This window comes from Coregonus clupeaformis, chromosome 22 (assembly GCF_020615455.1).
Source record: "Coregonus clupeaformis isolate EN_2021a chromosome 22, ASM2061545v1, whole genome shotgun sequence".
Taxonomy (NCBI): Eukaryota; Metazoa; Chordata; class Actinopteri; order Salmoniformes; family Salmonidae; genus Coregonus; species Coregonus clupeaformis.
Window position 1 is genome coordinate 3832364 of NC_059213.1, and position 23520 is coordinate 3855883.

Sequence of the window (23520 nt, forward strand, 5' to 3'; positions counted from 1 at the left end):
GTTCCGACTAGTACTTGAACAAGGCATCAATCTAATCTCACGTGTCAATTGAGTATAGGCTGCAGCCTGCTTTCGTGCTTGGGTTCTTTAAACCACCTGTATAGGTTTATTTACAACAAAGGAACGGCTGTGTGCGTATCAGTTAGAAACCTCTAGGAGAAATCAAATTGACGTTGTTTTAGCTTTATCTTGTGGGGATACTGATAATGTTTCTGCTCGATTCCGACTCACAGGTAGGGCCTCTTGATGTGTGTAATAACATCGACATTATAGACTATTTAGCCTATAACTTTGGCATTGCAGGTTTATAGAATGTATTTAATATTGCATTACAATTTGCATGGCTGTGTTTATGCGTTATTTTTGTTGTTTAGTTAGGTGTAAGGAAAGGTCATAATTATAATAAAAATAGCATATTAACAAGTTTTCGACATGGTTTATCATTTGCTGAATTATCTGTAGGCAAGGCTCTAATTAGAAGGTGGCCATATTTTTTGCTTCACAAATCAGTCTTGATATGCATAGTTATCATATCTAGGCTAAATGTGTATTTGCAACGCAATTTAAACACAATTCACGTTCATGTGACGCCAACTGGCCCATATGAAAAAGGACATTATTTTTTAAGCCTAGTGTCAGAATAACAGAGTAGACGCAGATGTAAAATACTGTAAAAAAATCTAGCGTTAATCTAATGTTATTCTTTGTTTCCTGTATTATGCAGCTGGACTGTATTCGTAATTTATTCGAAGGCGGAGATGCTGTCAACTCAAGCAATGTGTTGGGACAGTCCCCTGCACACTTGGCGGCATGCAGCGGACAAGCCTTTTGTTTACTTTGGCTACTGCAAACGGGAGCTGATGCAAATCAGCAGGTAGATTCACTTTGACTTGTCTGTCTATAGCAGGGATGGGCAACTTTGGTGGGGATGGGGGCCAGATGAGGGGCCACAGTGGCTCGCTGGTCTGCATACTCTCAACCATACCCACACATGGACCCTAGCCTTTTGAGGGCCCGAAGATAAATTATTTGCCATGTGGCATAAAGGAAATGTATCAATTTCATGCAATTCTACTCATTTGCCATAGGGTGGAGAGAAATGTTTGCAGTTTTTAATATGATATCTGAGAGTGACTAACAAAAGTAATAGGAGCCCCCTGGTCGGTAATTAGACCATGATTACTACAAGTTTAAATAGCTGGCTAGACTGCTAATGCACAACCAAATGTCGAAATTGCACCTTGTGTATTCTACTATTCTAACTCTCAACAGTAAATTGAGACCCTGACTGAGTGGGAGGGGGGGATTGGCCCACGGGCCTACAATACAATAAGATTGCCCTATGCTTTTGTATATATTTCTCTAAATAAAAGGCCAACATGACACATCAAATATGAGCTTTCAAGTGATATATCAGTCTTCATCCAAAAATAATTGCAAGATGTTATGAAGTTGTAGTGACACTGCAGTAAAGTGTAGGCTAATGTTTTGGACACAGGCTACAGTAACTGCAGTGTAACTTCGAATAAGTGATCACAAACACATTGACCAGATCCATTGCTCAAGATCCAGGAAATTACATCAGAGGCAAAGCTCATTTTACAGGTTCTCATTTCAACTGATGCAAAACACCACAGTCTTTATTTACTTGTTTCCCTTTAACCCAAATTATTTAATATTTGCTGAAGGACAACAATGGGGAGACACCCATGCACAAAGCCGCCAAGGCCGGCAGTTTGGAATGCATCAGCGTGCTCGTTGCCAGTGATGCCCAACTTGGGTGAGTGTCAACTTTCCCACACTCAAAACAGTTGCATAGATCATGTTAATATATAATATTTAGGAGACGCTTTTATCCGAAGCTAACTTACAGTCATGCGTGCATACATTTTACGTATGGGTGGTCCTGGGACTCAAACCCACTAACCTGACGTTACAATCGCCATGCTCTACCAACTGAGCTACGAAAGACCTGTTCTCAGACTAATGCATAGATGCTAATTTTGTAAACAAAATTCTACACACGATAGCATTACCTGAGCTAAAGATAGTTCAAATGAGTTTAAACCATCATATTTTGGTTACTTTTTCCATCCAGCCAGTTGCTTTTACAATCTCTAACCTTTCCACAATGTTTTTTTCCTGAGCAGACTTTGCAACAACGAGGGCAGAACCGCTGAAGATTTGGCATGGTTGTACGGATTCAAGGAGTGCGGACGATTCCTGAACACGCTCCAAATGACGAGACTCCTGACGATCAGCAGCACTCCTCTGATGCCTACCGGGCCCGTAGCATGCCCGCTGACTGGCCCCCAGAGCAGTAAGATGGCAGGACAGAAGAGGGCACTCATTGCCACCGGAGCCCAAGACGGAAAGAGGGCTCGAGGCTGGTGATTCAGCAAGGCACCTCTAGAATTCGAAAAGGAGGACAATGCTTTCTCAGCCAAGTCCAATACAGGACATGCATGACGAAGTCCCAGGTACTGTGTCTGACACCAAACCTGTCTCTATTCCTAACCACTGATTGGGGTGTCTCTATGAGTCTCCTATGTATTTGTGTGTCAAATATTGGCAATGTGTCGGCCAGTATGATATCAGTGGTTAACTTGGATAGGAGAAGAAAGCATCCTTCTCCTGCAGTGACAGAGGCAGACGTGTGTAGAGGAGATGGTTCGGAAAACTACGCTCATGTGATGAGTAACCTTGCTTTGAGAACTTAGGACTCGTGTTATCTCCCGTTGCTATTACCTAGGCTTTGGTTCAGAGGGCTAAACACTGGGAGAATCTCAAGTGCATACACTGGGAGAATCTCAATTGCATACTCCCCGCTTTCACTCTCCTACCTCCTCAATTCCCATTGGAGAAGCTCAGAGGGGAGGGACCTCCGGCCCTCTCATCCAATGGGTTTTGAGAATGAGACGATCGAGAGTACGCAATTGAAATCTTTCCATTGTCTTGAGGTGTGCACGTGTTCAGCATAGGCTCGGGCCTAGCCATCACAAGGAAACAACCACTGTGTGTGTGCATTTCATGCTCAGATGCAATGACAGTGAAGCTATATCTTTTAATTTGGCTCTATACTCCAGAATTTTGGATGCGTGATGAAATGTTTCATATGGCGACTGTACAGAATGTCACCTTTTATTTTAGGGTATTTTCATACAAATGTTTTACTGTTTAGAAATTAAAGCAATTTAAGTATCTAGTCCTCCCCATTTGAAGGTGTCATTTAAAAAATATATATATTTACAATAAAAGTGACTCCAAAATGACACAATACAGTTGATGTCGGAAGTTTACATACACTTAGGTTGGAGTCATTAAAACAAGTCGGTTAGGACATCTACTTTGTGCATGACACAAGTCATTTTTCCAACAATTGTTTACAGACAGATTATTTCACTTATATTTCACTTTAAACAGCTTGGAAAATTCCAGAAAATGATATCATGGCTTTAGAAGCTTCTGATAGGCTAATTGACATAATTTGAGTCAATTGGAGGTGTACCTGTGGATGTATTTCAAGGCCTACCTTCAATCTCAGTGCCTCTTTGCTTGACATCATGGGAAAATCAAAAGAAATCAGCCAAGACCTCAGAAAAACAATTGTAGACCTCCACAAGTCTGGTTCTTCCATGGGAGCAATTTCCAAACGCCTGAAGGTACCACGTTCATCTGTACAAACAATCGTACGCAAGTATAAACACCATGGGACCATGCAGCTGTCTTACACTCAGGAAGGAGACACGTTCTGTCTCCTAGAGATGAATGTACTTTGGTGTGAAAAGTGCAAATCAATCCCAGAACAACAGCAAAGGACCTTGTGAAGATGCTGGAGGAAAAAGGTAGAAAAGTGTCTATATCCACAGTAACAACGAGTCCTATATCGACATAACCTGAAAGGCTGCTCAGCAAGGAAGAAGCTACTGCTCCAAAACCGCCATAAAAAAGCCAGACTATGGTTTGCAACTGCACATGGTAACAAAGATCGTACTTTTTGGAGAAATGTCCTCTGGTGTGATGAAACGAAAATAGAACTGTTTGGCCATAATGACCATCGTTATGTTTGGAGGAAAAAAGGGGGTTGCTTGCAAGCCGAAGAACACCATCCTAACCGTGAAGCACGGGGGTGGCAGCATCATGCTGTGGGGGTGCTTTGCTGCAGGAGTGACTGGTGCACTTCACAAAATAGATGGCATCATGAGGAAGGAAAACTATGTGGATATATTGAAGCAACATCTCAAGACATCAGTCAGGAAGTTAAAGCTTGGTCGCAAATGGGTCTTCCAAATGGACAATGACCCCCAAGCATACTTCCAAAGTTGTGGCAAAATGGCTTAAAGACAACAAAGTCAAGGTATTGGAGCTGACCTTAATCCTATAGAAAATGTGTGGCCAGAACTGAAAAAGCGTGTGCGAGCAAGAGGCCTACAAACCTGACTCAGTTACACCAGCTCTGTCAGGAGGAATGGGCCAAAATTCACCCAACTTATTGTGGGAAGCTTGTGGAAGGCTACCTGAAACGTTTGACCCAAGTTAAACAATTTAAAGGCAATGCTACCAAATACTAATTGAGTGTATGTAAACTTCTGACCCACTGGGAATGTGATGAAAGAAATAAAAGCTGAAATAAATAATTCTCTCTACTATTATTCTGACATTTCACATTCTTAATATAAAGTGGTGATCCTAACTGACCTAAAACAGGGAATTTTTACTAGGATTAAATGTCAGGAATTGTGAAAAATTGAGTTTAAATGTATTTGGCTAAGGTGTATGTAAACTTCCGACTTCAACTGTACATTATTTACCATTAATTTGGGCACAACATAATCCAAAACAAACTGCAAATGCATCCAACAAGTTTGTAGTCACATGCTTGATGTAGCCATTGTGTGTTAGGAATATGGGACCAAATACTCAACTTTTGACTACTATAATACACTATAAGTGAATTTGGCAAAATACTTATGATACCTTCAAATGGGGGGACTAAATACATAAAGTGTTTTCATTTCTATACAGTACAACAGATCTGTATGAAAATACCCTCAAATAAAAGGTGACATTCTGTACTACCTCATTTGAAACAATTGATCTCAAATCCAAAATTCTGGAGTAGAGATAAATTAAAAGATTACGTAAGAGAGTGTGTATATGTTTGACTAAATGAAATATAAAGTTGATGCATAAAAAAGCAGGCACGTCTTCATGAATGAGACACTACACAAATCTTGAAGGTTGCATGTTGATGTAAAAACTGAATACCGACTGTCATTACAGTCACAGATGAAAGCTGAAATAAAAAGGCGCATTCATTTCTTCACCTCAGATATTTTGTCATTTATTTTCAGAGATTTGTTGTAATACTGTTGGACAGGTGCCTGTACACAATACACATTGACACCTATCCACTCATATGGTCTTTGGTCTCTGAGGCAAACAGAGGTTGTAGTAGGCGTTCTGGTCCCAAAACTCTGGACCCTTCCATCCGCACCAGCCCTGGGGAAAGAAGCAGACAACATCTCTCCATTTTGGGTTTTCTCACACAAAATGTCATAACATACAGTGGGGAGAACAAGTATTTCATACACTGCCGATTTTGCAGGTTTTCCTACTTACAAAGCATGTAGAGGTCTGTAATTTTTATCATAGGTACACTTCAACTGTGAGAGACGGAATCTAAAAAAAAAATCCAGAAAATCACATTTTTAAGTAATTAATTTGCATTTTATTGCATGACATAAGTATTTGATCACCTACCAACCAGTAAGAATTCCTGCTCTCACAGACCTGTTAGTTTTTCTTTAAGAAGCCCTCCTGTTCTCCACTCATTACCTGTATTAACTGCACCTGTTTGAACTCGTTACCTGTATAAAATACACCTGTCCACACACTCAATCAAACAGACTCCAACCTCTCCACAATGGCCAAGACCAGAGAGCTGTGTAAGGACATCAGGGATAAAATTGTAGACCTGCACAAGGCTGGGATGGGCTACAGGACAATAGGCAAGCAGCTTGGTGAGAAGGCAACAACTGTTGGCGCAATTATTAGAAAATGGAAGAAGTTCAAGATGACGGTCAATCACCCTCGGTCTGGGGCTCCATGCAAGATCTCACCTCGTGGCGCATCAATGATCATGAGGAAGGTGAGGGATCAGCCCAGAACTACACGGCAGGACCTGGTCAATGACCTGAAGAGAGCTGGGACCACAGTCTTAAAGAAAACCATTAGTAACACGCTACGCCGTCATGGATTAAAATCCTGCAGCACACGCAAGGTCCCCCTGCTCAAGCCAGCGCATGTCCAGGCCCGTCTGAAGTTTGCCAATGACCATCTGGATGATCCAGAGGGGGAATGGGAGAAGGTAATGTGGTCTGATGAGACAAAAATAGAGCTTTTTGGGCTAAACTCCACTCGCCGTGTTTGGAGGAAGAAGAAGGATGAGTACAACCCCAAGAACACCATCCCAACCGTGAAGCATGGAGGTGGAAACATCATTCTTTGGGGATGCTTTTCTGCAAAGGGGACAGGACGACTGCACCGTATTGAGGGGAGGATGGATGGGGCCATGTATCGCGAGATCTTGGCCAACAACCTCCTTCCCTCAGTAAGAGCATTGAAGATGGGTCGTGGCTGGGTCTTCCAACATGACAACAACCCGAAACACACAGCCAGGGCAACTAAGGAGTGGCTCCGTAAGAAGCATCTCAAGGTCCTGTAGTGGCCTAGCCAGTCTCCAGACCTGAACCCAATAGAAAATCTTTGGAGGGAGCTGAAATCCGTATTGCCCAGCAACAGCCCCGAAACCTGAAGGATCTGGAGAAGGTCTGTATGGAGGAGTGGGCCAAAATCCCTGCTGCAGTGTGTGCAAACCTGGTCAAGACCTACAGGAAACATATGATCTCTGTAATTGCAAACAAAGGTTTCTGTACCAAATATTAAGTTCTGCTTTTCTGATGTATCAAATACTTATGTCATGCAATAAAATGCAAATTAATTACTTAAAAATCATACAATGTGATTTTCTGGATTTTTGTTTTAGATTCCGTCTCTCACAGTTGAAGTGTACCTATGATAAATATTACAGACCTCTACATGCTTTGTAAGTAGGAAAACCTACAAAATCAGCAGTGTATCAAATACTTGTTCTCCCCACTATATGTAAAGAAGGGCAAATAGATTAAAGTTTATGAGAATATTGACAGCAACAATTATACAGCGATTCTCCAGACCATGGCCTGGATGTATCAAGCGCCTCAGCGTAGGATTGCTGATTTAGGATCAGTTTTGCCATTTAGATCACAATTAATATGATTACATGGACAGAGGGGATCTGATTCTAGATCAGCACTCCTACTCTGAGACAGCTGATATATATTGCCCCAGGATTCCATGACACCATCCGGTACCTTGTCTGTGATGACTTGCAGGTCCTCGGCCCCGGTGTAATGTGGGTCCAGGATGAGGTAGCGGATCTGGCCCGTGGTCTCGCTCCACGCCACACCGAGGATAGTGTGTGCTAGGACACCCCCTCCTGGTGTGGAGCAAAATAGAAGAAATTACAAATCTGCAGAGTTCAAATTAACAGATTCAATTTCAAACAATGTTTGTAGTATCTTTGTTTAAGCTAGACAAACGTGACTGCCTGTTCAATGCACACACAACCTGAAAACTGGAAGCATAAACATGCGAGGGGAGTCGACCAAAATGTTTACCAAAAGTGTAATTATTTATTTGACCACAGAAATATAGATGCTGTTTATATGAAACTCTATTTATGACTGTGGTACTGTAGTGTGTACCCATCTGGACAGGGCCCAGACCTTATCATTTGAACAGATCTGCAGTACAATAACTACAAGGGATGTTTTGCATTATATTAGTCTATCAGTCTCATCATTGTCTCTATATTGTAATAGTTTCAGTTTTCACTCACCAATCATAATAGGAGTGCCCTCAGAAAGGAAGTGGTTGGCCAGTTCTCTGCCTTTGGAGGCCAGCTCAGACCCTTGGCTTTAGGACACACAAACATACAACTAGAAGTGAAAACTAAAAAGTAAAAAGGTATGTAATATGGAACACAACTACCTGAAACATTTTGCATTGGCCTGACTGGTGAATTTACATGGACGCATGCACGCACAAGCACACACATGCACCCACATACGCACACACCTCATCTCACCTCACCTCACAAACATGATCTTGGAGGTGACCCCCAGCAACTGATCCAGTACAGCCGCGACTTCGATGGAGCCGATCCACTGGCGAGAGCCCAAAAAAGACCCCTGCTTGTCCCCAACTTCCACCAGGGCCTGTGGGACAGCGATGGGGAGAAAATAAGAATGAACTTGATTTGTAATCATTTAATTGTGAAGTGCTTTTCATATACACTCAAAAAAAAGATAATGGTACTACTAGCTGACATAGCTATGAATTATAGAATGCTATTGACAGTAGTAAAAATGTGTTTAAAAATAATCCATTTTATAATAGCCCTATCTACCAGTCAATGCATTATCGGCCAACTTGTGGGAAAGGAGAAAGAGACTCCCATTGTAATCACCTATCAATTCTTATTTACATGGACTCAGGCTCCACCTGCTGGCTCGAATTCACAGTCTCACATTATTGGAATATGTTCAATAGACAAGTTTAGAGCCATAGCTTTACCAAAGAGAGAGAGTTCTGTATATTGGGTTTGAGGCTAAGGGTCGATTTGGGATTGAGGCTATAGTCCTACCTGTTGGATCTCCTTGTGGGAGGGCACAGCCCGCTCCACGTAGCCCTGCTGCTGGAACCAGGAGCAGATGGTCTGGAGGGAGCGGTAGGCGCAGCCCCCAGCCGTTGTCGTCCCACGCGGTCCTGCATGTAGTGGTGGTAGCTGTAGATCCCCTGGACCAAGTAAGGCTGGCACAAGGGAGAAACAGATAAGAGCATGTCATTGTGTGTGTGACAGTGTGTGTGTCTGCGTCTGTGTGTGCTGCCCAACCTTGCCGTTCTCAGGGTGGGGTGATTCAGGTGGACATGAGGGTTTCGGAGGTAGCCATCTTTGTAGGGCTCATCAGGAAAATGTAGAGCGTTGGCTCTTCTCAGATATGGCCGGTTGTCTGGCAGCTCAAACAGACTGTGCAGCTCCTACACAGACATAAAACGGCACTATCAAATTCATGTACTGTACAGTCGTGGTCAAAAGTTTTGAGAATGACACAAGTATTGGTCTTCACAAAGTTCGCTGCTTCAGTGTTATGATATATTTTTGTCAGATGTTACTATAGTATACTGAAGTATAATAACAAGCAGTCCATATGTGTCAAAAGCTTTTATTGACAATTACATTAAGTTTATGCAAAGAGTCAATATTTGTAGTGTTGACCCTTCTTTTTCAAGACCTCTGCAATCCGCCCTGGCATGCTGTCAATTAACTTCTGGGCCACATCCTGACTGATGACAGCCCATTCTTGCATAATCAATGCTTGGAGTTTGTCAGAATTTGTGTGTTTTTGTTTGTCCACCCACCTCTTGAGGATCGACCACAAGTTTTTAATGGGATTAAGGTCTGGGGAGTTTCCTGGCCATGGACCCAAAATGTCGATGTTTTGTTCCCAGAGCCACTTAGTTATCACTTTTTGCCCTTATGGCAAGGTGCTCCATCATGCTGGAAAATGCATTGGTCGCGCCAAGGAAAAAAAACTGTTCTTGGATGGTTGGGAGAAGTTGCTCTCGGAGGATGTGTTGGTACCATTCTTTATTCATGGCTGTGTTCTTAGGCAAAATTGTGAGTGAGCCCACTCCCTTGGCTGAGAAGCAACCCCACACATGAATGGTCTCAGGATGCTTTACTGTTGGCATGACACATGACTGATGGTAGCGCTCACCTTGTCTTCTCTGGACAAGGTGTTTTCCGGATGCCCCAAACAATCGGAAAGGGGATTCATCAGAGAAAATGACTTCACCCCAGTCCTCAGCAGTCCAATCCCTGTACCTTTTGCAGAATATCAGTCTGTCCCTGATGTTTTTCCTGGAGAGAAGTGGCTTCTTTGCTGCCCTTCTTGACACCAGGCCATCCTCCAAAAGTCTTCGCCTCACTGTGCGCGCAGATGCACTCACACCTGCCTGCTGCCATTCCTGAGCAAGCTCTGCACTGGTGGTGCCCGATCCCGCAGCTGAATCAACTTTAGGAGACGGTCCTGGCGCTTGCTGGACTTTCTTGGGCGCCCTGAAGCCTTCTTCACAACAATTGAACCTCTCTTCTTGAAGTTCTTGATGATCCGATAAATGGTTGATTTAGGTGCAATCTTACGAGCAGCAATACCCTTGCCTGTGAAGCCCTTTTTTGTGCAAAGTAATGATGACGGCATGTGTTTCCTTGCAGGTAACCATGGTTAACAGAGGAAGAACAATGATTTCAAGAACCACCCTCCTTTTAAAAGCTTCCAGTCTGTTATCCAAACTCAATCATCATGACAGAGTGATCCCCAGCCTTGTCCTCGTCAACACTCACCTGTGTTAACGAGAGAGTCACTGACATGATGTCAGCTGGTCCTTTTGTGGCAGGGCTGAAATGCAATGGAAATGTTTTTGGGGGATTAAGTTCATTTTCATGGCAAAGAGGGACTTTGCAATTAATTGCAATTCATCTGATCACTCTTCATGACATTCTGGAGTATATGCAAATTGCCATCATCAAAACTGAGGCAGCAGACTTTGTGAAAATTAGTATTTGTGTCACTCTCAAAACTTTTGACCACGACTGTACACAACTTCATTTTTCTCTAATACTAGAGTCACTCAGAGCATTTCAAAATAAAAAATATAATATTTTGCGAACATATACTTTCAGATCTATAGGTAGGGTACGTTCTCCAGCTCTTGGAGAACAACTGGGTGTGCATGATTTTCTTCCAGCCCATCAATAACATACTTAATTCATATAATCAATAAATCATGGTCTTCAGTCTGGGCCAGATGATTAGCTGAACCAGGTGTTACTTCAAGGCTGGAGGGAAAGCCTGCAAAAGGTCAATAGGACTGGGGTTAGAGAACCCTGTTCTAGGGGGTACGTGCCAAGTGTCCATTTTGCCACTATGTGGAGATGAGATATGTGGATAGCAATATTCCATCTAGCCTATCAAGGGGAATAGTGGAGCTACTACCATATTGCTTAATATCTATCATAGCATTTCACATCTACACAAGTGTAGAGTACTAGGAGTAGCATAGTAGGGGTCCGTTTGGAATTCTGCCCTTGCCTTGCGTTGTGTCTCCAGCTGGCTGTCGGGCACACCCGCTGGGTAGACCACTGTCACCAGACCCACAGGGGCCGGGAGGAGGAAGTGGCAACGGCTGGGGAATCAGCAGGGCCGTCCCTTTCATGTGCCGCAGAGCAACCTTCTCCATGTCACCCAGCTGGCTGCACAGCGCCCCCACTAGGGTGCCACAGACACTGCAGGTAACGACAGACAAACAAAAATATTTAGGGCCGATTCAGTTGAAAATGATGAGCTGGTTTCCGGGTTTAAACTTTAAAATATGTTTTATTTAACCATGTTTATTTTTTGCCCTGTTACACATGCTGGCAACCAAATTTTCTCTTGGGAATAATGAAGTTTGAATTGCGTTCATATCAAGCTGAGTTTCTATTGTTTCACCCTGTTGGTGGTTGTATTGTCTTATGAACTAGCTACATCTCTGGTGGTTATTGATTGACCTATCTATCAGTTTACCTAAGCGTTCTGGTATTGGACATTTGTATTTGATATAGTTTGACATAATAAAAAATATGTACTATATTCTCCTAAAACCTGTCTAATTTCATTGAAATTGCATGGAACCAAATCATGTTTCCTTTAGAGCGATTGAGGATAACGTACACAGAGATGCTCTCACTGGAGGGGACACTGACCACGCAGTCCATGGGCAGAGTTGTTTGCAGGAAGTGGTGCTTCTTACTTCCTCTCAGGATGGTGGGGGCCGAGAGGACGCCTTGCTCTGTCACCTCGGTCATCAGGGTCAGGTTTATGATACCCTGCAAGACACACACACACAATAAAAATACATATGAGGTAGAGGAAAACTAAAAACCACACTAGTAAAATAATCTTGTCAATGACAAACAAGTGGCACTGTGGCATGAAAATGTGTGGCGAAGTGATTTACATGAAATAGTTCATGTCCATAGACTGTTTTCAAGGTATAAAAGAACCACACTTACTGCTGTGGCATTCTTTTTGTCCTTTTTTGCAGACTTTTTGCTACTGCTTTCCTGGTCATCTGTCCTAAAAAAGGATGAGGGTTTTTCCATTTACTTTGGTTTCCATTCCAAAATGATCATGTGAGACACTAAACCTGCATTTCGGCCAATAACCTACATACAGATAGCAGGCGATTTATGCATTAAGTTGCACAAACTAAGTCGTAACTACTTGGTACCTTACTGTTACTCAGTAATAATATCTAATTACAATACTATCATGTAAGCAACACCAGGTAAATAGTGGACTTTAAAATAACCTGACTTATAAGATACCCAGAACAAGAGGCTCCAAATTGTGATGTACAGTATGATGACTTACTGGATCAACTGTTGGAGATCTTTACATGGTCTGTTCGGAGTTAAATCTTCAGGTGTTGCATGTCCTCCTTTGTTAGGCCAAAGAAAAACTGGACTGCTACAGAGACTGAGAACAAGCGATTCTGATTTCACCTGGGATCCGAGGGCCTCGAAAGTCCTCGAGATGACCTTTTGTACGTGTGGTGCTGTAAAGATACGACAAGAGACACAATCAATATGATCAACAGAGATATCAGATTTCCTTGCATGGAAAATCAATGATGAACGTGCATAAAAATGGCAGAATACAGCTATGACACACTACTTCACAAAACATGAAGTAGTACTCATATTGTATAGCACATAAAGGTTTCAAAAGACACCAACATTAACTGACTGATTATAGGCTAGTGTCCTATAGGAGGCCTCCTGGTTTATGTAGTATTTAGATTTTAATAACAATGTACTTGTTGACACCAAATCAGTGTTTTCCACAAACACATGGAGTAGCCAGCCAAATAGAAAGAGTAGCTAGTCAGGCTCCCCTGGGTTAAAACATTTTTGCCGAACAAGCTCAAATATTGGTGGCCTCTGATACATTCTAATGCTAGATTGTATTTTCAACCAGAAAATATCAGGAAATAATGCTGATAAAATTCTCACACTTTTACACTGCTAGTTTCATCAGCTGTTGTACAATATTATATAAAAAACTGGAAAAACGTAATTTTGACTATACTGGGCCTTTACAGAATCCTGTAAGAGTCTGCCTACTTCCACAGGCTTCAAGCTTCCATTTAAGAGGCATTTTCTCAGCTATCTGCAATACAGGTATGATTGAAGAATGAAGCAGGTGTTAAACATGGGCTTGCTACACAGAAAGCAGCAGTTGACTACTCCATTGATTAAATAAGTAGACCTATATCAATATCTTTGAAAATACCATACAAGTATCATTAGCCTTTAAAACAATTCAATCCATTTTATTTTATTATATTTTGGACCAGGGTGAGGCTGTTTCCACTAGCCTACCGATTGTTCCTGCAGTGAGGAGGATTCACCATCTTCATCTAATGTTTTCATAATTTATTTGCAGATAATCACCAAAAAGCCTACCAGTATGCAAATTAGGGAGCCAAATGAACAGCTCTCTTACCGATGCAATTCGGTAGGCTACTGACAAGTCACTCACTTTAACGTCACTTTCTGGCAAGTCCTGCTGGACTTCATATCGAACATACAAACAACCTCTTTAGTTTATTTGTACCGATGCGATACCATGGACATATAACTAAGTTGCATGATTTATGAATGGCAAGGAGATAGATACAGTGCATTTGAAAAGTATTCATACCCCTAGACTTTTTCCACATTTTGTTACGGTACAGCCTTATTATCAAATGGATTAAATAAAGAATCCTCATCAATCTACACACAATACCCCATAATGATGAAGCAAAAACAGGTTTGTGGACATTTTAGCAAATGTATAAAAAATGTAAAACAGAAATACCTTATTTACATAAGTATTCAGACCCTTTGCTATGAGACTGGGGTGAAGGTTGATCTTCCAACAGGACAACGAGCCTAAGCACACAGACAAGACAACGCATGAGTAGCTTTTGGACAAGTCTCTGAATGTCCTTGAGTGGCCCTGCCAGAGCCTGTACTTGAACCTGATGGAACATCTCTGGAGAAACCTGACAATAGCTGTGCTGCGATGCTCCCCATTCAACCTGAGAGAGCTTGAGAGGATCTGCAGAGAAGAATGGGAGAAACTCCCCAAATACAGGTGTGCCAAGCTTGTAGCGTCATACCCAAGAAGACTCAAGGCTGTAATTGCTGCCAAACGTGTTTCAAGAAAGTACTGGGTAAAGGGTCTGAATACTTACGTAAATGTGATATTTCAGGGTTTTTTATTTTATTAATTTGCAAAAAAATCTAAAAACCTGTTATTTCTTTGTTATGGGGTTTTGTGTGTAGATTGATGAGGGGGGGGAAAACAATTTAATCACTTTTAGAATAAGGCTAACATAACAAAATGTTTAAAAAAGTCAAGGGTCTTAACACTTTCCAAGCGCACTGTGTTTGTATATACATACACAGTACCAGTCAAAAGTTAGGACACGCCTACTCATTCAAGGGTTTTCTTTATTTTTTACGATTTTCTACATTGTAGAATAATAGTGAAGACATCAAAACTATGAAATAACACATACGGAATCATGTAGTAACCAAAAAATAAGTGTTAAACAAAATCAAAATAAATTTTATATTTGAGATTCTTCAAAGTAGCCACCCTTTGCCTTGATGACAGCTTGGCACACTCTTGGCATTCTCTCAGAAGTTTACATACACCCAATTAGTATTTGGTAGCATTGCCTTTAAATTGTTTAACTTGGGTCAAACGTTTCAGGTAGCCTTTCACAAGCTTTCCACAATACGTTGGGTGAATTTTGGCCCATTCCTCCTGACAGGCTGGTGTAACTGAGTCAGGGTTGTAGGCCTCCTTGCTCGCCCACGCTTTTTCAGTTTTGCCCAAAAAATGTTCTATAGGATTGAGGTCAGGGCTTTATGATGGCCACTCCAATACCTTGACTTTGTTGTCCTTAAGCCATTTTGCCACAACATTGGAAGTATGCTTGGGGTCATTGTCCATTTGGAAGACCCATTTGCGACCAAGCTTTAACTTCCTGACTGATGTCTTGAGATGTTGCTTCAATATATCCACATACATTTCCTTCCTCATGATGCCATCTATTTTGTGAAGTGCACCAGTCACTCCTGCAGCAAAGCACCCACACAGCATGATGCTGCCACCCCCATGCTAATAATAAATAATAATAATAATAATAATAAGCCATTTAGCAGGCGCTTTTATCCAAAGCGACTTACAGTCATGCGTGCATACATTTTTTTTGTGTACGTGTGGTCCCGGGGATCGAACCCACTACCTTGGCGTTACAAGCGCCGTGCTCTACCAGCTGAGCTACAGAGGAACATGCTTCACGGTTGGGATGGTGTTCTTCGGTTTACAAGCTACCCCCTTTTTCTTCCAAACATAACGATGGTCATTATGGCCAAACAGTTCTATTTTTGTTTCATCAGACCAGAGGACATTTCTCCAAAACTTATGATCTTTGTCCCCATGTGCAGTTGCAAACCATAGTCTGGCTTTTTTATGGCGGTTTTGGAGCAGTGGCTACTTCCTTGCTGAGCGGCCTTTCAGGTTATGTTGATATAGGACTTGTTTTACAGTGGATATAGATACTTTTGTAGCGGTTTCCTCCAGCATCTTCACAAGGTCCTTTGCTGTTGTTCTGGGATTGATCTGCACTTTTCGCACCAAACTACGTTCATCTCTAGGAGACAGAACGTGTCTCCTTCCTGAGCAGTATGACGACTGCGTGGTCCCATGGTGTTTATACTTGCATACTATTGTTTGTACAGATGAACGTGGTACCTTCAGGCGTTTGGAAATTGCTCCCAAGGATGAATCAGATTTGTGGAGGTCTACAATTTTTTTTATGAGGTCTTGGCTGATTTCTTTTGATTTTCCCATGATGTCAAGCAAAGAGGCACTGAGTTTGAAGGTAGGCCTTGAACTACATCCACAGGTACACCTCCAATGGACTCAAATTATGTCAATTAGCCTATCAGAAGCTTCTAAAGCCATGACATCATTTTCTGGAATTTTCCAAGCTGTTTAAAGGCACAGTCAACTTAGTGTATGTAGACTTCAGACCCACTGGAATTGTGATACAGTGAATTATAAGTGAAATAATCTTTCTGTAAACAATTGTTGGAAAAATTACTTGTGTCATGCACAAAGTAGATGTCCTAATCGACTTGCAAAAACTATAGTTTGTTAACAAGAAATTTGTTGAGAGGTTGAAAAGCGAGTTTTAATGACTCCAACCTAAGTGTATGCAAACATCCAACTTCAACTGTATGTATGTATGTATGTATGTATGTATGTATGTATGTATGTATGTATGTTGTACACACACACACACTATTCTTTAGAATTGTATTATTAATTGCATTCAAGTACTGTATGTCATTGAGAAGATTTAAAAATAGGATGCTGTCCCTTTAAGACAAATGTTCCAAAAGAGATAGACATGCTTACAGTAGGCTAGCCAAGACGAATGCTAGGTGTCTTTTTGTAGCATATTGCTAGTATGTTCACTATAAGGTTTACTTTTGTAAATCACTTTCCCTAGAATAAACCTTTGTAAATCACTTTCCCTAGAATAAATAAGCTCAGCGAGTAGATTGGTGGACGCTTCTTTTTGCTCTGGACCGCTTGCATGTATTGCTCAATTGCTCGAGTTGTGACTTCGGGGAGCGTGGTAGTACTTGAATGAACGGCCAATCATATTGCTCAAATACAACTAGCATGACATTTATGCGTGTGGTCTTCAATGGTTTTCAATGGTAGACTACAACAGAGCAGGTAAATGTTGAACTGGAAAGCAAAAATGCTCTGAAAAGTTGACTAGATCCAATGACCCAACATGTTTTTACTGGCCCCGGGCCAGGGGGCCATCGTTAGCCTAATGTGTGACCCTGCACATGAAAGAAAGTACATTAATGTGCCAGAAAACAATAGGCTAAGTGGACTTCGACTCATCGTTACCACATTATATGGGACGTGTAAATTCACTCACATTATATGGGACATGCAAATTCATGCTCTCTTTCGCCGTATAAAGACATTTGACTGCAACCACAGCGCATACAACACACACCCAGGTACAGAGAGGGGGGACAGACAGCAGACTGTCAAACCAGCAGTGTCAAACCATCGCTCACTTTGTGACTGACAGGCACCTGTCCTATCAGTAGATCACTAGACGATGCTTATCGTTAATTCTAGCGGGATACGGCTCAGCAGACTTTTTTTGGACTAGCGAATTGAAAAGTAGCCTCAGGGTGCAAAATGTGTAGAATTGCAGGAAATAAGCTTTAAAATTGCAACATTTTCTTTTACGCATGACAAAATGTGTAGAATAGCTTTATAAAACTGCAAATGTTCCTCTCGGCACAAATCGCAACATGTTGAAATGCAGGAAGTTAGCCGATCCACCCAACCCCCCCCCCACACCCCCCCACACCCCAAATTTCAAAACTAATATGAATATCTACATACCATCTGTGCTGTCCAACTGGCACTTGAACTCCAGAGACCCTCTCAGGCGTAAGAGGATGTTTCCGACAACCTACATAATGATAAAGTCAGAAAGTTAAAGCTGAATCTCTATAATTTCCAGAAGTAATTTATGAGCGTTAAATAATATAGCCCATTATTTTATTTTTGGAGATGACTTACGAATACTTTGATCAATGGGATAGTACAACTGCCTACTGTTATCATCACCACACAAAAAATATAGGATTTAGCCATTAGGCCTACTCCATTGTTGATGTTTAAGTTGTTGATGTAGTAGCCTGTGTGTGAAAATGTCACAAATTTGTTGGTGGGCCAGTCATGCCAAATATTGAGCCCCTGTCAAAAAGTCACAACTGGATTCGAGAAGCTATTAGCGCCCGTTGCTAGGGCCGTTGCTAAAACATGCCAAATTCTGCCAGGGCTACATAATGAAAGAAAGAAAAAAAAATCGATAGCATTCGTTGCTATGCTGGTTGTTATGTTCTGATTGTTCTGAGGTGTGTGGAGAGAGAAGCGCGTGCGGTCAAAAGACAGGGGAAAAATGCGATCATTGTTACAGGTTATTTACACTATTTACAATATGTTCTAGCTTTAAATCACACCGATTATTGGTGAATAAAGTACAAAACATGATCCATGCATGGGCATTGATGTTTATTTGCAAAACTTGATTGCAAACCTTGATTTAGCTAGCATGAGCATGCTGCAAGCAAGCTTGGACACTGCAAATGATGGATGCAAACACTACTATGAGGTAAGACCACTTTTCCAAATCTCTTTATTTAGCTAGCTTTGTTTTGTTTTGTATTGTATTATTTGTGTTTGTAGAAATTCAGTTGATTTAAATAGCTCTCTCTTATACTAAGTAGCCTATGACAAGTGTTATGACATGTGCTATATCAGCTGTTAAATGTTATGAGAAAAAGGTGAACTCATGACTGATCAGATTGTACCTGGGTCTACCATTAGAGAGGCTGGTTTCAGACTACAGGCCTAGTCAGGGAAATGCATATGAGAAGGACCTGTATTAGTAGATCATAGGAAACCCTGTTGCAGTGAGGTTATTTTTTAGCAATAACAGTACCTATTGAATATCAATATGTGTGTGTAAATGAATTGATTTCTTGCTGAATTACTACATTAATGATAGGTAGTTTATCCTTTGTTTTTCTTGTTCCATACCAGGCTGCAATGGTGTGGGCCTGTGTCAAACAACTTCCTCCCAGCAACAGAAATGCGAGCTGAGCTTTCAAAAATCACATCAGGATGCAAGACAACTAGCCTTGATATTTTCCATGTTTACATTGCACAAGTAATTATCTGATTATGTAAACACATTTTTTTGCATAATGTCTCAATTAAAAGCAGTATGTTGCCCTTCTTTTTTAAAGCTCCATTCCTCTGGAATCCCTACCATCACTGCAGCGAGCGCAACTTCAACCATGTCAATCAGTAAATGGTGAGTGACAAACAAACAAGTCCAAATGACTTTCTCTCCCTGTGTCGTCTTAATCTGCACTAATGAAATATCTGGACGATGTAAAACCTATCATCTTTCCCTTCTGTTTGAAACATGGTTATAATGATGCCTTTATAGTTTATATTTTAAGTGGTGTCATATACAGTGCATTTGGAAAGTATTCAGACCCCTTGACTTTTTCCACATTGTTACGTTAAAGCCGTTTTCTAAAATTGATTAAATTATTTTTTCCCTCATCAACCTATACACAGTACCCCATAATGACGAAGCGAAAACAGGTTTAGATTTTTTGCAAATTTATGAACAATTAAAAAACAAATAGCTTATTTACATAAATATTCAGACCCTTTGCTATGAGACAAAATTGAGCTCAGGTGCATCCTGTTTCCATTGATCATCCTTGAGATGTTTCTACAACTTGGAGTCCACCTGTGGTAAATTCAATTATTGACTGGACATGATTTGGAAATACACACATCTGTCTATATAAAGTTCCACAGTTGACAATGCATGTCAGAGCAAAAACCAAGCCATGAGGTGAAGGAATTGTCCTTAGAGCTCGAGACACGATTGTGTGAGGCACAGATCTGGGGAAGGGTACCAAAAAAAATTATACAGCATTTAAGGTCCCCAAGTACACAGTGGCCTCAATCATTCTTAAATGGAAGAAGTTTGGAACCACCAAGACTCTTCCTAGAGCTGGCCGCCCGGCCAAACTGAGCAATCGGGTGAGAAGGGCCTTGGTCAGGGAGGTGACCAAGAACCTGATGGTCACTCTGACATAGCTTTAGAGTTCCTCTGTGGAGATGGGAGAACCTTCCAGAAGGACAACCATATCTGCAGCACTCCACCAATCAGGCCGTTATGGTAGAGTGGCCAGACGGACGCCACTCCTCAGTAAAAGGCACATGACAGCCCGATTGGAGTTTGCCAAAAGGCACCTAAAGACTCTCAGGCCATGAGAAACAAGATTATCTGGTCTGATGAAACCAAGATTGAACTCTTTGGCCTGAATGCCAAGTGTCACGTCTGGAGGAAACCTGGCACCATCCCTTCGGTGAAACATGGTGGTGGCAGCATCATGCTGTGGGGATGTTTTTCAGCGGCAGGGACTGGGAGATTGCTCTGTTCATCTTTCCCTCGATCCTGACCAAAGTACAGAGATATCCTTGATGAAAACCTGCCCCAGAGCACTCAGGACCTCACCTTCCAACAAGACAACAACCCTAAGCACACAGCCAAGACAATGCAGTAGTGGCTTCGGGACAGGCCTCTGAATGTCCTTGAGTGGCCCAGCCAGAGCCCGGATTTAAACCCGATCGAACATCTCTAGAGAGACCTGAAAATAGCTGTGAAGCGACGCTCCCCATGCAACCTGACAGAGCTTGATAGGATCTGCAGAGAGGAATGGGAGAAACTCCCCAAATACAGGTGTGCAAAGCTTGTAGCGTCATACCCAAGAAGACTCAAGGCTGTAATCGCTGCAAAGGTGCTTCAACAAAGTACTGAGTCAAGGGTCTGAAATGTTTTATTTGTAATAAATGTGCAAAAAACATTTTTTGCTTTGTCATTATGGGGTATTGTGTGTAGATTGATGAGGGGAAAAAACAATTAAATCATTTTTAGAATAAGGCTGTAATGTAACAAAATGTGGGAAAAGTCAAGGGGTCTGAATACTTTGCAATGTCATTGTACTTCTATGTATGTTATCCTGTTATTAATGGCACTTTGTATTCTGCTCTCTCCTAGAGAAACCACACATTCACTCTTCCACACCCATAGTTATGAATCAGTGGTACACGCAGTAGACTTCCTAGTGATCAACCCATAGCCCTGTACATACTCTGCCTGTTATATACTGTTATTCCTCCAAGTAATCTACAAGTCAACTGTTCACAGTGCCTTGCCATCATTGCGTTCTGACTGACACCCGGGGGCGAACACGCCCAAACCAAACCAGCAACCTAAGATTAATACAGTCCTTTAGCCCTTACAGGCGAGAACTTCAGAATATTCTCCTCCAATCCGTTTTTAAAAGGAGGCAAAGAGAGAGGACATGAGTCATCCAAAAAAGACTAATTGAGAAAGAGCTTATCCCTGAATCCCAAATCAACCTCTAGCCCTTACACCCTATACACTTGTGTAGACCTGAGCGGATTGGATAGGTTTAAGCTATGTGGGGATAATTCAACCTGGCCTGGATCTACCTGTAACCTGTGTGTTTTCCTTCTGCATCCTTCTATGCCTCTGTCTCTTTCCCTTTTAATCTGCTCCTGTTCTTCCAGGATCTACGGGTTCTGCCATGCTCTGAGAAGCCTACCGTATCCCTTCCCCAGACCTGGATCCAACTTATGTCCTCCAATCAAATCAAAACAAATATGTAAGCGAAGAAGATTTTTTAATTCCTTTTTTTTTTTTATCACCCATACCCTACTTCTGCCAAGGCTGCCCCCTCTCATATGTACTTCACTTGTCATTCATACTTCTGTTTTGTCAACTAAATTCTATTTTATTGTTTATGTGTTGATGTTAGCCTATACTCATGTATTTCAGTCTATAACTGCCATGTGGGTATATTAAATAAAATCAACAAGTTCATGACACATCTGTTCCACAAAAAAACTACTTTTTCATATTTCAATCTTAAATATTGCCCGTTTCCCTTCCCCCAACAGGCTGTTCATTTAATGATTTGTTGTATATCCCTTTTGGTACTTGTGAGTTCAATATTATTCAACTGTCTGTTGTGTCCTGAATTATATTCAACCACAAGTGTACTGCGTATTACTGAGCTATGTGGTGGAGGAAGGGAGGTAGGGGAAAAAATAATCATAATAGGACTAATAGCATACTTTAGTAAGACTAGACAAGGGAAGCTCAAAATAAAAATATGCCAGCCAGAGGAGTCAGTGTATGACTTGAACTGATATGCACATGAAGTGTTAATAACTTCATGGGAGCTCACTTTGCGATCTTAAAGGTAAATTAATATGCAGTTCACACGTTTTTCTTTGCCATTTCAAAAACTAAGAACTGTTTAAGACATGACGACTTTTAATGCTGTTGAAATATGAAGGTACCCAAAAGTAGTTCAAAGTCATCTTTATCTTAATCAGCTAAATTGTTGCGGATATAAGCAATGTTTATACAGCAGGGATGAAAATAATATCATTTTGTCTGTAATGACCTCCAAAATTCCATGCATTAGCTCATCACACCGTTGATATAGCAACGGACGCTAATAGCTTCTCGAATCCCACTGTGACGCTGGGGTGGGGGGACTTTTTGGCAGGGGGACACTATTTGGCATGACAGGCCCACTCTTTTATGGTATGCCTATTAGTCCATGAGCCAGGAGGGAGGGGCCAAAGATGTTTCAGTGATTTTTTTAAGGTCTATGTCCGTAAAGTTGGGAAATGTGTGATAGCAGTGCAGCAATGGTAGCTTTCTGCGTGTTATCACGTTCTGTGTGATTTTACCCTATGACAAACAATGTCAGTATACAACAAGTTATTGCTCACTTATACCCTATAATCACATATAATTGGAAAGCTTAGATTCACAGCTATCCATCAGACACATTCTTAGAATGTTCAAGTCAACAGAACTTAACTCTAGGGTACGTATCAGAATTACCTGTATAAAAGGCTTTTAAAAAGAAAACACTGATACATTTTAAACATTGCTTGACAAGTGGTTCTGAAAGGTCATGAAATTATATACAATATAACCAACTTTGAAAGCACCAGCTACAACTATTGTTTAAAAATCGCCTTTTTTGTGGCATTGACATTAAAATGTTGGAAGCTTAGCCATAGAATTCCATGTAATGGGGCAGCTACAGTGGGGGGAAAAAGTATTTAGTCAGCCACCAATTGTGCAAGTTCTCCCACTTAAAAAGATGAGAGGCCTGTAATTTTCATCATCCAATTTTTTTCCCCACTGTATGTTTTTGGAATGTAAATTTGGTCAGAGGCACACCCTAGAACAGGGTTTGAAAAAGATGTGTAGATACAAGGCCATCACAGAAGCCTTTCTCCAATATGGCCACCAAACAACTCAATGGGGTCTTATTGGACCATTTCACATGACCATATCTGTATGAAATATAATTGTAGTATGCCCAAACATGTTCATAGTGATGTAGAATACACAACCACATGATCCAGATGAATCTCTGATTTCTGAACATGTTATGATCAATAACTGCAATATTTCCTCTTCAAACATGTAAAATGGATATGCACATGTGAATAGTCATGGATATGAGCTGATTAAAATGATATACAGAGCTATCCTAGTAGC

The 23520-nt window shown here is 41.3% G+C and overlaps 1 protein-coding gene and 1 pseudogene across 2 annotated transcripts; one reads left to right on the forward strand and one right to left on the reverse strand.

Annotated features, from left to right (window-relative positions):
• ankrd37 (ankyrin repeat domain 37) lies at positions 1-21576 on the forward strand. Of its 2 annotated transcripts, XM_045206384.1 has the most exons (5): positions 1-233; positions 725-874; positions 1689-1780; positions 19127-19194; positions 21501-21576. In XM_045206384.1, the coding sequence occupies exons 1-5, from the start codon at positions 207-209 to the stop codon at positions 21524-21526; spliced, it is 363 nt and encodes a 120-aa protein (XP_045062319.1). In that variant the 5' UTR covers positions 1-206; the 3' UTR covers positions 21527-21576. The 2 variants fall into 2 exon arrangements, with proteins under 2 accessions (XP_045062319.1, XP_041730944.2); XM_041875010.2 differs by lacking the exons at positions 19127-19194; positions 21501-21576 and adding an exon at positions 2151-2394 and having other exon boundaries at positions 2-233.
• The window catches only part of LOC123481655, a 23557-nt pseudogene continuing 5359 nt past the window's right edge, over positions 5323-23520 (reverse strand).

Excerpts from the sequence above, each read along its gene's own strand:
- ankrd37 (XM_041875010.2), top strand. The coding sequence starts at position 207 with ATGTTTCTGCTCGATTCCGACTCACAG. Across the intron at positions 234-724 it reads TGCTCGATTCCGACTCACAG|CTGGACTGTATTCGTAATTT; the intron begins GTAGGGCCTCTT and ends TGTATTATGCAG. Across the intron at positions 875-1,688 it reads GAGCTGATGCAAATCAGCAG|GACAACAATGGGGAGACACC; the intron begins GTAGATTCACTT and ends TATTTGCTGAAG.